Below are 13,785 nucleotides of genomic sequence, written 5' to 3'. Positions count from 1 at the left end.
CAGCCCTGCTGTTCGGAGCGTAGCCAGGACAGAGCCCTGGGTGGCAGATAGAGAGGATGTTCGACCAGGACCCCACGGCTCTGGGACTTCCAGCATTTCCCTCCTCTCTCCGAGCCTCAGTTTCCAGATCAGTAAGAAGGGGCTGGGCGAGACAGCTGTAAAGCTCTGCTGGTCTGCACTCTGAACCCAGTGAGGCTCCCCAGGACCTTGGGAGTGGCCATCTCTGCACAGCCGGCTGGCAAGGAGGAAACTGGGGATGTGGGTCCTTGAGCAGCTCGGGGCTTCAGTTGCCTTCTCAGCCACTTTCACCAGTTGCATGGGTTTGCCGTCAGCTTGGATTGGGTTTGGCTGGACATGGCTGGGCAGACGAAGGGAGGATTAGCCTGGACAGCTGCAGCTTCCAGACTGGATTCCAGCTGGAGCTGGGACCAGTTTCTCCTTAACTTCGACCTTCCCCCTCTGCTCCCAGATCCCGGGAGCAGCAGATGGAACAATTAACTCTTCCTGGGCTTCTGGCTGATTCTGGGCTTTTTTTTTTTTTTTTTTTTGTGAGAAAGATCAGCCCTGAGCTAACATCCATACCAATCCTCCTCTTTTTTGCTGAGGAAGACTGGCTCTGAGCTAACATCTGTGCCTATCTTCTTCCACTTTATATGGGACGCCACCACAGCATGGCCTGACAAGCAGTGCATCGTGCGTGCCCGGGATCCTGACCCAGGCCGCCAACAGCAGAGTGCGCTCACTTAACCACTATGCCACGGGGCCAGCTCCTGATTCTGGGCTATTAAAGATAATAGACTATAAAGCCATGGATGGAGGAGTTTTCCAGCTGATGTTTAGGCATCGTAAACCACTCTCCAACAGAAGAATCAGACTGAGCAAGCCTTGTGCCCGGGGAGGCCTTCCCTGCAGCTGCTAAGAGCCTGCATGTTAGAGTTGAATGCCAAGGAGCCGAGACCCTGCCCCCATGCGGCCAGCCACAAAGGCCCAAGCAGCCCCTCCAGGCCTTGCACAGTGAGCTCAAGTGGTCATCCTCGACCATGGACTTTCACACATATGACCCTGTGCCTGGGCTTCCGGAAACCCAAAAGGGAGCCCACATCCTTCCTGACTACAGCCAGCTTCCCGTCTCATGGGGAGAGGCGTGCACACAGATAACCCCATTCTGGATTCAGCCACCTGGACTTCATCCCAGCAGTCCCTTCCTAGCTGTGGAATCTGGGCAAGTGACTGCCTCTCTTTGTGCCTCAGTTTCCCATCTGCAAAGGGAGGTAATAATAGCACCTTCCTCAAAGGGCTGGCGAGGCGATGAAATGAATTAATACATGTAAATCACCTAGGACAGTGACTGTTACGTAGTAACCACTATTATCATTGTTACCACCACCACTGCCGCCGCTGTGACCAGGCTAACGCTGAGCGCGTTTCTGGAGATACACCAGGAAAGTGCTGAGAGGGTGAGGGATTCGTCCCAATTGCAGGGACGGGGCTTGCTTCATGCAAAAGGCATATCAAAGCCAAACTTCAGAGGACGACTAGGATTTCAACCGCTGAGGGTGTGGGGAGGACATTTCAGGTCGACAGCGTGAGCGACACGGGTAAACACACGAGATGGGACAGCAGATGGAGCTGGAGACAACTTATGGCATCACCGCCCATGATGAAACTTGAACTTTGTTCTGTAAGCAACGAGGAAGCCTTTCCGATTCCGCAGCAGGAGAGTGACAGTCAGCTTTGCATTGTAAAAAGGTCTTTCTGGCCATGTAGTAGCTAAGAGTGTGGGCTCCAGACTCAAGCTCCTAGGTTTGAGTCCTGACTGGGATGCTGAGCCATTAATGTAGGCAAAGTTGCTGTAACAAATGGGCCAAAACACGCCTATGGCCCAGACACAAGAGAAGTTTATTCCTGGATCATGTGACATTCACAGAGGGTGTCTTCTTGGCAGGTGGTCCTCCTCCATGGGGTGACTCAGGGACTTGGCTCCTGGGGATCTCGCCAGCCCCAGGGCCTCATGGTCTTTGGCATCCGGCTGGTGGAAGGTGGAGAGACCACGGAGGAGACAGGCTGGCAGTTTTATAAATCCTGGACTAAACATAGCACATCCCACTTCCGTGCACCTTCCATGGGAGAGAATCTGGTCATACGGCCACACCTCCTGCAAGGGAGGCTGGGAAATGCACTGTAGCTACACTCCTGGCTATTCCTCCTGTGACTGTGCCCTAGAACTTTCTGCGGTGATGGACATGTTCTAATCTGTGCTGGTCTGGCAGCCACTAGCCACGTGTTGTGATTGAATGCTGGAAGTGTGGCTAGTGAGACTGGGAGCTGAACTTTTAATTTTATTAACTTGTAATTAATTATGTAAATAGCCTCACATGGCTAGTGGCTGTGGTATTGGGTAGTGCAGCTACAGAGGAAGGAGAGTCTGGATTTTGGTGGACAGAGAGTGGTCTCTGCCACAGCCGTTTAATAACTGGGTCTGATGGGACAACTTATTTAACATCTGTGTCTCACTTTCCTCAACTATAAAATAAGTGTAGTAGTCATGTCTACCTCCAAGGCTGTCGTGAGGATTAAGAGATCATTCGGGAAAAGCACTCAGTGCCTGGCACAGAATTGGTGCTCAACCAAGGCTGTCGTATGGACGACCTGGCAGCAGGACTCAGTTATAAGCGCATGCCACAGTCCGGGGGAGACACCCGCCCAGCCTCCCCGCCAAATATACCCCTCGCTCAACCAAACTACACCACTGTTCTTCTCCAAACTCCGCAGCACACACCCTCTACACCACGCTCCCTCTGCCTGATCCACTGTCCCTTCCTTCTCTACCCACTGAAATCCCGCCCGGCCTTGAAGACCTGGTTCTAAGGTCACAGCCCTGTGAAGCCCTCTGGCCCTCCCAGCTCTGTGTGAGCTCCACAGACTCCAAAGGCCCCGGTGCTCTGTGCGTCCTCCAGGCCCTACTGCATCGTGCCGAGGCCACTCATCTGGTTGTCTTGTGCATCCTTCTAGACAGGAACGTTTCTTACCCACTTCTCCACCTTCCACTTTACCCAGCAGAATTCTTTGTGTATTTTGAGGTGCGGCTGTACGACCAGATTCTCTCCCATGGAAGGTGCACGGAAGTGGGACGTGCTACAGTTAGTCCAGGATTTATAAAACTGCCAGCCTGTCTTCTACAGGCAACAAGCATCCATTGTAGTGAGCTGAACTCATCGGGGCAGAGAGTTTCAGAGACACGTCCCCTGGACAGTCAGAGCCAGAGACGGCATCTATGCAGCACCAAATGAAGCAGGGCTTTGGCAATTGCCCAGGGCATTGAATCTGTGTGGACATCGAGTGGGAGAATTCAGGGCACTTCCTTGGCATGTAGTTTGCAGAATTCTCTTTTTTTTTTTTTAATTTTATTTATTTATTTTTTCCCCCCAAAGCCCCAGTAGATAGTTGTATGTCATAGCTGCACATCCTTCTAGTTGCTGTATGTGGGACGCGGCCTCAGCACGGCTGGAGAAGCCGTGCGTTGGTGTGCGCCCGGAATCCAAACCCAGGCCGCCAGCAGCGGAGCGCGCGCACTTAACCGCTAAGCCACGGGGCCAGCCCTGCAGAATTCTTTTTGACATTTGCAGTTTTTACTCTCCCACATTTCTCTACAAAAATTGCCTTTTAGTTCACATGCTTTTTACCACGTGCCTTTTTCCCCTGTCTGTTAGGCCATTCCTGGCAGAACTCCCAACCAGAAACCGGCAGGGAGGCCTGGAAGCACTCAATCTGGCTGCCTGGACAGAGATGCAGTGAACCGTGTGAGGCTCCATGACGGCAAAGTCACAGGGGACCATCCCATGGTCTCGGTGGCCTGTGCAAGCCTGACAGGGCCCTCAGGATGGGCTAGTGCCTTTTTGACATCAACCTCCAAATACCCTAGAATTCCTTAAGAGTCTGTTAAAGTTTTTCATTAATCAACTTTTATTTACTCATTTGACAGGTATTTGCTAAGCTACTATGCCAGTACTATTTTGGTGTTTAGAATACGAAAGAGACAAAATTCCTATGTTCAAAGAATTTCATTCTAGATGGGTGGGAAGAAAATAGACAAACAAATGTGTGTCAGATGTTGGTATGCTCTATCTATGAGGAAGAAGAAAGCGGGGCATCTCATCATCTATGGCTACATAACAAATCACCCCAAAACTTAGTGGTGTAAAACAATTGATGATTTCCCATGAATCTGTGGGTTGGCCGGCTCCTCTGGGCTGCTCTTCCCCTGGGCTCTTCCCTTGGGCTCCCTCACGAGGTCGCAGTCAGCTGGAGGCCCAGCAAGGGCGAGAGGATCTCAGAAGGTCTCACTCACGTCTGGGGCACTGGTGCTGGCTGGCTCCTCTCCATGTGGCTCTCGTCACTCAAGAGGCTAGCCCGGGCCTCCTTACATGATGGAGAGAGCAGTCCAAGATAAGACAGAGGCTGCGAGGCCTCCGTGACTCAGGACCAGGTCGCACCACGTCGCCTCCACCTCATTCTGTTGGTCAGTGCCCGTCACAAGACCAGCCCAGTCTCAGGAGTGGGGAGGCGCAGGCCATCTCTTGATAGGAGAAGCTGCAAACGACTTGCAGCCACTTTCTTTTTCTTCAGCTTTATTGGGATGTAACTGATGTATAGGGTTAAGGCGTACATGTTGATTTGATACAGTCATATACTGTAAAGTCATTAGACTTGTGGCCACTCGTACTCTCCCACACAGGGTAGAGGCACGTGCTGTTTCACACAGTGTGGTCAGGGAGGCCTCTCGATGAGGGGTTATTGGGTGGAGACCCGAATGAAGTGGGGAGCAGCCATGTCCAGGTGGATGGAATCGAAGGCAAAGCTCTGAGACCAGACCAGTGCGATTCTCTGAGTTAAGATGATGATGTGATATTAAGGCCTTGAGTGAAGATGTGCTTATATTACTTAAGGGAAATCCAGTTCTCCTCAGGGACAGTAGAGAATCCCCAAGTGAGCTGAACCAAGTTAAACAGGGAACACTTGATCTGTAGGTACCGAGATGTGAGGGTGAACCGTTTATGCACGCTAAGACCAGAAAGAGTCCGTCTGCGAATCCCTGCTGCCTCTGTCCTCAGCTCTCCCAGCCCGACGTTCCTGGCACCTTCTGTGCCCATGGTAGAGCCCCAGGGCTGTGAAGACTCTCCCTGCTTCCCATCCAGGGCCTCTGGTTCCAGGGAAAGTTCTCTGCCCACATCCTCCCCTCACCAGCCCGTGGAGCCTATCTGTGAGCCCATCAAGGTTTATGCATTGGAGGGAAAGGTGTCCGATTCACTCGAGAAGGAGCAGAGCGGAGCAATGGGCCTGCGCTGTAATTACCCCGATCACCAGTACGGTCTGAGCATAATCGGGTAATTAGTGCGGGGGGGGGAGCAATTATCCGGCTCACTGACTGCCAGACGCTTGTCACGGCTCTTCCAGCCCGTGGGCCGGGCTCCTGGCTCTACCTCAGACTATTAAGTGTAATGACCCTGTCATGCAGAGGAACCTGTCATTATTTCTGTGTTAACATGGTATTTACCCACAAAACCTGCCAAGTCACTCTGTAATTAAAGGGCCTCCGTGCGTCCCCTGCCCCGGCATGGGACAGTCCTCTCAGGAAAGTTGTCAGGGCAAGAGTGTCTTTAACAAGGCTGAGAAGATGGGCCAGGGTCATCCTGGGGGGCTCAAGAGGGACACCGTAAGCAAGCCTCCCCACCATTGCCAAAGCCTGGGACGTGCACTCCAGCCTCAGGAAGTAGAGGCCTCAGGACAGCCCCCCAAAATCGGGCACCTTTCCACAGGCGCTAACTTGCTGGCCACTGAGTGAAACAAAAGCCACCTTTAAAATTCTGAAAGCTGGTGTCTCCTATGGTCTCTCATGGGGTGGAGGGGGGAATCCCATCTCGTGGGTTCCCACACTCTGAACGTCTTCCATGGCTCTTCTCTCCTTTCCCAACCACTCTTGCTGCCTTCCTCCTCATTGGGTGGGGCGCCCTGCCTTTGGGACTCCTTTCTATTTTGTCACCACGAAGGGCACAAACACAGAAGACCCCTTAGAGGGTGGAAGGGGTGAGGCTGTGGTCATGAACGGGTCAGCACTTTGCCCCGCCGCCTGAACAGTGCTGTGATGGGCGTCGTTGTCCAGCATCTTTACACTCCGGTGCAGGCTGCTCTGTAGGACAAATTCCCGGACTTGGAGGAACTGGGTATGAATCTTTGAATTTGAAAAGATATTGTCAAATTATGTCTCAAAGGTCATACACAAATTTCCACTAATAGTTTATTAGAATGTTCGTTTCCCCACATCCTTGCCAACTGGGTTACTACCACTTTTTAAAATTATTTCCATTGTTTTCTGATTATACATGTGATACGTGTTCATGGTGAAAAGAATGACAAATGCAGAAAAGGGTAAGAGAAAATAACAACTTGCTGTCATGCCACCACCCAAAGATAAGGAGCACTGTGCATTCGTATAGAAGACGACAGCAGGGGACACAGACAGCCAAGGCAGTCACCTGAGGAGCCTTCCAGAATCCCTAGTGCTGGTGACAATGTGTCACCTTGTCACGGCCCCCTTCTCCCCCCAGCCCCTCCCCAGCCACTGATGTCTCCAAAGGCTTGAGATATTTTCCTCGGCCAGTGGGGACTCTTCTGAGGGAGTCAGTTCCATGTGTCCACATTCCTAAGTGTCCCCTCAAAACAGTTCTGCTGCCAGAAGGCTCCAAGCCTAAAGGTTGATACAGGAGGAACAGAAAATGAGCATCCCAAACGTGTTTCCAGGCATAGACAGCTGGATCTGCCAGACTGGAAACCATCTCTCTGGCCAACCCCAGAGCCAAGTTTCCGTTTCTCAAGGACCGTGACATGCCCTGTTAGGGCCCCGCTAATGACTGCCCTGCCTTCCACTCCAGAGACCTGAATTACAACGAGCTGCGGGAGTTCCCGGTCGCCATCCGGACCCTGGGCAGACTGCAGGAACTGTGAGTGCCTCTGCTGGTTTCTCTGGCATCCTCTTCTCCCAGGGCAGGGACCGAAGCCAGCCCTGGGCCTCCCGCATGCCCTCAACTCCCGTGGTCCCTGTGAAAACTGTAGCTGCCCCTCCCACCCCCAGGGCAGGTCTGAGTAGTCACAAGCCTCATTGGCTTGGCTCTGAGCATCTCCGAGGGTCATCAGCAGAAATGACCCTGAGCACTTCCAGCCTGGGACACACGTGGCACCAGCCACCTCCTGTTAGGCTGGGCCTGGTACCACCCTTGCCTTGGTTGGGTGCATCCAGAGATGAATGAGGAGAAGAACCAGGGCTGGTTTACAGGGTCACTCCTCAGCACCTTGTCCCCACAGGGGAGGCGAGAAGCTGGCTCTGGTTCCCCACAGCCACCGCTTATTCTATTTTAGCATTTACTGAGCACCCACTATGCCGAGCTGTTCCTAAGGATCCTTCGGGCCCATTGAGGACACAGAGTGACATGTGTAAAGCAGGGAACAGGACAAGGCAGTTTAGGGTCGTATATAATTCCGACCCTAAATTGTATAGTATTAGCTAAAACAATTGTGGGAGTCCAGAGTAACATAGAAGGAGCGTTGTGGGCTAAGGCATCCTGAGATTGGCCTGGAAGGGTGGATGGGATTTAGGTGGTGATGACGGGGAGGAGGGGAGGCATTTCAGACAGAGGACAGTGTAGGAAGAGACCCACATATGGAGCTGAGTGGGCAGAGGGCCGACTCTGGGAGGGAGACCAACCTGCCTGTGGGTGAGGCTCCTAGGAAACAGTGAAAGAGCCATTGTACGGTGGAGCAGAGCCAGAGGGAGGGAACTAATGTCTACGATCAGAGCCCCAGACAGCACGGCATCTCTACTCCAGCTACCCCTAAGACCTGTGGTACCAACCTTATGCCACCGCCTCTACCCCACCCAGAAGTCTGAAGGGGCAAATGTCAGATGCATGTAGCAATAGGGAGCAGCTGGACCAGCCGGAAGGAAGGGTCAGAATGAGAAACCACGGGAAGTCCTCCAAAGGGTCACCAAGCTCTGACTTTTCCTTTGAGCTGGGACGCGAAGGAAGGAAAAGGGGTTTGATGAATTGAGAGGGAACAGAGTGTGCAAAGGCATGAGGACAAGAGATAAGAACACATTAGGGGAAAGAGCAGAGACCTAGGTTAGCAGAAGCAAGGAGTGCGTGTGGGGTGTGTCCGTCTGTCTGTCTCTCTCTCTACATCTATGAGAGAAAGCTGCCTCTGTCTTATATACGTCAAAATCCCTCAGAGCAGAGCCCAGCACCAGACACAGAGGAGGTGTTCAAAAGCAACGAGGGGATGAATGAATGAATGAACCGGCCTGGGTGGGAGGCACTAGCTGGAGGGGACCCTGTGAGTGAGAGCCTGGAGATGGAGGTAACGAGGAGAGGGCAGGGCAAAGAGAGAGGGAACTGAGCCAGGAAGACACAGGCAGAACCCAGAAATCTCCAGAGAAAGGGAGGAAAGGGGCCTGCCTGCTCAGCATGGATTATGTACTTTTCAGTTCATCTTTTATTTCCAGATATTCTCCCCAACTAACCAAACCCATGATTCCCGTCTTCCGGAGCCCCAGACACTCAGCCAGGTGCCTCAGTCCCATAATGCCACCCATAGTCGCTCAACATCCCACTTGGCATCGCATCCCTCCGGCTGCTACTGCACTTCTGTGCTCCTCAGTTTCAGGGCCTCGAGGCCAAGCTAGCCTCCATTTGAGGAGCATCCCCCATCCCCAGAGCCCCTGGAAGCTCTGTTTTTTCCACCTCCTCCCACACCCTCTTGGCTTTCTTTTTGGGACTCTCCAGGCTTACCACCACAAGTGTTAGGAAGAAAGATGATGAGTTACTGAGCAAAGGAGGAGTCAAAGGCAGGATTTGAACCTGGAATCCCAGGCTGAAGTCCCTTTGGTCTCACGGCCTTTCTGGCCGGCTGTCAGAAAGCTCCGTGAAATTCCACGTCCCTCCCTCTCCACCCTTCTCCCCAAGTCCTCACTTAACCCCGGGGCTGTCTTCCAGGGGCTTCCATAACAACAACATCAAGGCCATCCCGGAAAAGGCCTTCATGGGGAACCCTCTGCTGCAGACCATGTGAGTCTTTCTCCATCTCTTGGTGCTGAGTGGGGTCTAGGGGAGGAGGACGGGTTTAGGGGCAGGACCGTGGGAGGGGCGCTCTCTCCTGGTCTCCACGGGTCACAGCTGAAAGCGCCAAAGAACAGAACTGGGTGTTTGGGTCTTCTTCTTCCAGACACTTTTACGATAATCCGATCCAGTTTGTGGGAAGGTCAGCGTTCCAGTACCTGCCAAAGCTGCACACGCTGTGAGTCGGCTCCTGGAGGCTGCGGCGGCCTGGGCCTCTCCCACCCTCACTGCTCCTTGTGCCCCCGCCTCCATCTGCAGACGCCCACCTGCAGGGCACGCCCCCACTGGAGGGCATGGTCCTCAGGGCTGCAGACCCCAACCTGCAGGGCACGGCCCCTACTGGAGGGCACGGTCCTCAGGGCTGCAGCCTCCGCTTGGCTCAGGTCTGTTCCCAGATCTGTCTGCACTCCACCGTCTCCCTCTACCTCCCTGTGGCTTCTTCCCATCTCAAACGGGTGAGGAGGGCCCTTCTCCATAATCACGGAGTTTGATCTGGCCTCTGCAGACCTGCTCATGCTGGCTGTTCCTTAAGTACCTGTAGAAAGGCCTGGCTAAGGTCTGGTTCTCCGGTGGCCTCAGAGCGTGGGTCCCGGGGCCTTTGCTGGGCCACCTTTGGCCTGAAGACCTTCCTTCGTTTTCTCTCTGCCATTCCTTTAGTTCCCAGCCCGAGTCCCACTCCTTCCAAAAAGCCTCCTGGGATTACTCTCAGGGTATGGCGTCACAGTGGCGTAACCAACATCTTCAAAGCACACACTTCATGTGCGTGTCCATTACCACACTCCATCTTCAGCCTACACCTGTGAGGTGGTGGTGTTAGGATATTTTATAGATGGCCTCTGAGGCTCAGGTCCTGCTCGGGCTTGTTTATGGACCCCACACCGCCCCCTCGGGTCCACAACACCCGTTTCCTTGCGCTCCTGTTGTGCGCAGGCCCCATGTGGTCCATGTCCTCACCGAGATGGGGATGGTGGGGAGGGGGAGCCCTCAGTCTGAGCAGCATAAGAGGACCAACGAGAGGTTCTACTAAAGCCCTGAGGTGAAAATTTAGGGAGACACTACGTCAGCTCTAATAAGAAACCCGAGCACCAAGGACTTTTTCAGAAACCCCCAAGCTGTTGCCTTAAACTGAGCCCAGCCCCACGTTCCTTCCTCTGCTGTTTGCTCGGCAGGGCCTGAGCGCAAGGCTGTTGGCTCTGTTGGGGAGGGTGGGCTGAGCCAGATAGGAAAAGGGCAGCTTGGACCCTGCTGAGCCCAGTGCAGCCTCCAGCAGGGCCTGAGAGCTGAGGTGATTGGAGGGAGGCTGGGGGAGGATGACGTTTCCCCAGAAGGGGGAGATCCGAGGGGAGGCTCTGAGGACTGGAGCTGGATGGTGAGATGCTCCATCCTTACCCTTCAGAGCTTGTGGCTTCTGTTTCCAGATCCCTGAACGGTGCCGCAGCCATCCCGGAGTTCCCCGACCTCAAAGGCACCACCAGCCTGGAGACCCTGTGAGTGGCTACTCTCGCCTCCACCTCCTCTGGCCCCAGCTTCGCCCCCAGGAGCAATTCTCTCTAAGGCTGTCCAAGTTCTTTGCCTGCCCCTCATCTGGCCTGCTTCTGCTGCTGGCTCCAGCCTGGCCCAGAGGTCCCCTGGCTCAGCCCCAGGCCGTGGCCATCTCCTGATGTGACACTGCTGCCACAAGGTTGGGTGCGTGGTCAGGGTGAGGGGCTGGCCTTCCCCCATTCACTCTGCTCCGATGTCAGGTTCCTGACCCCGGGCCCTGGGTGCGCCGAGGACCCATGATGGGGAGGAGGGCTGTGAAACCCATCTCCTTGGCCTTCCTGAAGTTTCATCCCAGCAAGGACTTTCTCATATTCCTGTTATAATAGCCTATAGAGGGGGAGCGGGTGTCAGAGCAGAGCAGACCCTCAGTGCACTCCAGAGAATGAGGGGAACCATCAGGCAGACACCCCAAGTGACAGCAGGGAGTCAGCTGTCCTGTCCCGCGTCACGCGGCTCGCTTATGGCTGGGATGGGCATGCCCCTCTGTGCCTCTCTTCTCTCCCCCAGATTCCCTGGCATTGGGAAAATTTTCCATGAGGGAAGTAATAGTTCCCCAAGGATAGCCTTGGGTCTTTCCTGGGCACCCTGTCCCTAAGCCAAGCTCACTCTCCAACCTGCCCCACAGCCCTCCCAACCCCAGCCCCTGGGCCTTCCCTCTTTCCCATCCCCTCCCTCCCCAAGGTACAGGGAACAAACTCTGTGCTTGGTTCCCATGGCTCCACTGGGGGCGTTTTTCTATTGACTGCCTGCCCATGGCTATTGCTCCTCTCTAAGGAGAGCAGAGAAGATTCTAGTCCTTGCCCTACAGACCCTGTGTTGCTGGAGACCATTATGAGACTATAGGTGGGGACATGGTGGGCGAGCAGGGCTAGGCATGCATACACCGTCTGTCCAGCAGAGCCCCTCGGCCATGTCCCTCTCTGTCTGCTGCCCCCCAGCCTCCTCCAGTCCCAGGGGAGCTCTGTGCTCAGGTGCCAGGGCTGTTGCTTTCTCTCTCCACAGCCCCGCCCCTGCCCTGTGCCTCCCGCCACTTCTCCTCCCATGTCAGCATCAGGCCCAGAGCTGGAGATGGGAGGCCTGGTGCCAGCGCTATCTCTATTCTCCCTGCAGGACCCTGACCCGCGCAGGCATCCAGCTGCTCCCACCGGGGATGTGCCAACAGCTGCCCAGGCTCCGAGTCCTGTGAGTGGCTCACGAGCATTCTCCAGCCTTGGCCATGTGCCCTCGCTCCCATGGACTGGCAAAGGCCCCTCCTGCTCTGTCCCACTTGGTCACTTCTCTTCCTGGAGAAAGGGATAGCGTGGGCTGCTGCTGAGGACCTGCCTGCAAGGGCCTGGGTCATCCTCTCTTGTTCATTGTCTCTGGGGTCAGACCTGGGTTTGAGGCCCAGCTCTGCCACCTACTTTGCTTTTAGTGCCATCGAATGGATTCCATTGGTGCCCTAGAGACCCCGTGTCCAGCAGAGAGAACGCCTGCCCGGTCTTTTTGTGCCATCCTCTCACCTTCCAGCACCATATCAGACAAGGCTCTGATGCTATTCATAGGATTTTCATGGCCAATTTTTTCAGAAGTGTGTGGCCAGGTCCTTCTTCCTAGTCTGTCTTAGTCTGGAAGTTCTGCTGAAACCTGCCCACCATGGGCGACCCTGCTGGTATTTGAAATCCTGGTGGCACAGCTTTCAACATCACAGCAACACACAGCCACCACAGTATGACAACCGACAGACGGGGGTTGGTTTCCTGACCAGGAAATGAACCCCAGCCGTGGGGTGAGAGCACCCTATCTTAACTACTAGACCCCCAAGCTGGCTCTTACCGCTGTGTGAGTTTGGACTCACTCTTCAGCGTCTCGAGCTTTAGCGTCCTTTAGCAGAATGAGGATAAATCTGTGAGGCTGAGGAACGTCTGTTGAGCGGCCTGCACGTGGCACTGGCACACAGTGGGCACTGAGCCAAGGCGTTACTGTTCTGCTTACACAAGGTGACTCGCCCCTTCTGGAGCCATGGGGTATCCAAGTGGCCTGTGAGGTTGGGGGACTTTTCCTCTCTCTCCTGACTCCAGCTGGTCTCTGAGGCTCCTCTGCACGGACCATCCCCTCACTCAAGATGGGGAGACGACACCCCACATGGAACAGCACTAGCCTGGGCATCCGGAGGCCTGGGCTCCACATTGCCTGGCAGTGTGTCCTTGGGCAGGGCCTGTCTCCTCTCTGTGCCTCAGGTTCCTTGTCTGTTAATAAAGGAGTTGAGGCCAGCTCTGATCTCCCTCCAGCTCATACACAGTGACTGCCGGTGCCGTTCACTCAGGTTGACGTTGACCAGAGTACTCAGAAATGCTGGCGTCTCAGGGCCCCTGCACCCCACTCTGCCTCTTTCCTCATCTCCACGCCCCCTCACCTTCTGTCCCCTTCCCCCAGGACCCTCCAAGGGTCCCTCAGGCATTCATAGGGATGAGGCAGCCCTACTGGAAAAGCACCAGCTCAGCCCCATCCGGGCCCTGTGGTGAGGGTGGGACTCAGTACGGGAGGGAGTGATGGGAAGTCTGATTGGGCAAGCGGGTGCCCTGGTGTGAGGCATGTCACAGATGTGTTCCTGCAGGGTCCTCCCAGCCCCCAGCTGCACCCCAGCCCTGCTCTTTCTCTTTCCCCAGGGAATTGTCTCATAATCAAATTGAGGAGCTGCCCAGCCTGCATAGGTGTCAGAAGCTGGAGGAAATGTGAGTCTGGGGTAGGGGAGAAGGGAAGGCGTGCCAGTCAGACTCTGTGCAGGTCTGTGGGGGGAGTCAGCAAGCACACTCTGACCTTTCTCCCTTCTCTGGGCTCGTTGAACCCAGAGCTTAGGGCTGGGGGCTCAGCAGAGGTCTGGATGAGCTTCCCAGCACTCACAGATGATGGACTCAGGAGCCGGCGCCCAAAAGGAGTCTCAAGGTGGCTCCTTAGGGGTTAACAGCTACACAGAAATATGGTAGTGATTAGGGCAGTGGAGGGACAGGGCCATGGCGGAGGGACAGGGCCACAGCAGGGCCTGGTGGGCTAGGCCAGGGGGGCATCAGAGGACTGGAGGAGCCCTGCATTACGG

The 13,785-nt window shown here is 54.8% G+C and overlaps 1 protein-coding gene across 1 annotated transcript in view; it reads left to right on the top strand.

Annotated features, from left to right (window-relative positions):
- The window catches only part of LGR6 (leucine rich repeat containing G protein-coupled receptor 6), a 111,452-nt gene that overhangs the window by 85,752 nt on the left and 11,915 nt on the right, over positions 1 to 13,785 (top strand). Inside the window, exons 7-12 of the mRNA XM_004438949.3 lie at positions 6,930 to 6,998; positions 9,045 to 9,116; positions 9,274 to 9,345; positions 10,586 to 10,654; positions 11,820 to 11,891; positions 13,358 to 13,423. Coding sequence (XP_004439006.1) covers positions 6,930 to 6,998; positions 9,045 to 9,116; positions 9,274 to 9,345; positions 10,586 to 10,654; positions 11,820 to 11,891; positions 13,358 to 13,423 — 420 coding nt within the window. The remainder of the gene's footprint in view (positions 1 to 6,929; positions 6,999 to 9,044; positions 9,117 to 9,273; positions 9,346 to 10,585; positions 10,655 to 11,819; positions 11,892 to 13,357; positions 13,424 to 13,785) is intronic.

The sequence above is a fragment of the Ceratotherium simum genome, chromosome 36, assembly GCF_057802395.1.
Source record: "Ceratotherium simum simum isolate JZ-2026a chromosome 36, ASM5780239v1, whole genome shotgun sequence".
In the NCBI taxonomy this organism is placed as follows: Eukaryota; Metazoa; Chordata; class Mammalia; order Perissodactyla; family Rhinocerotidae; genus Ceratotherium; species Ceratotherium simum.
Note: the sequence above shows the minus strand (reverse complement) of the source record. Positions and strands in the feature narration are given on the sequence as shown.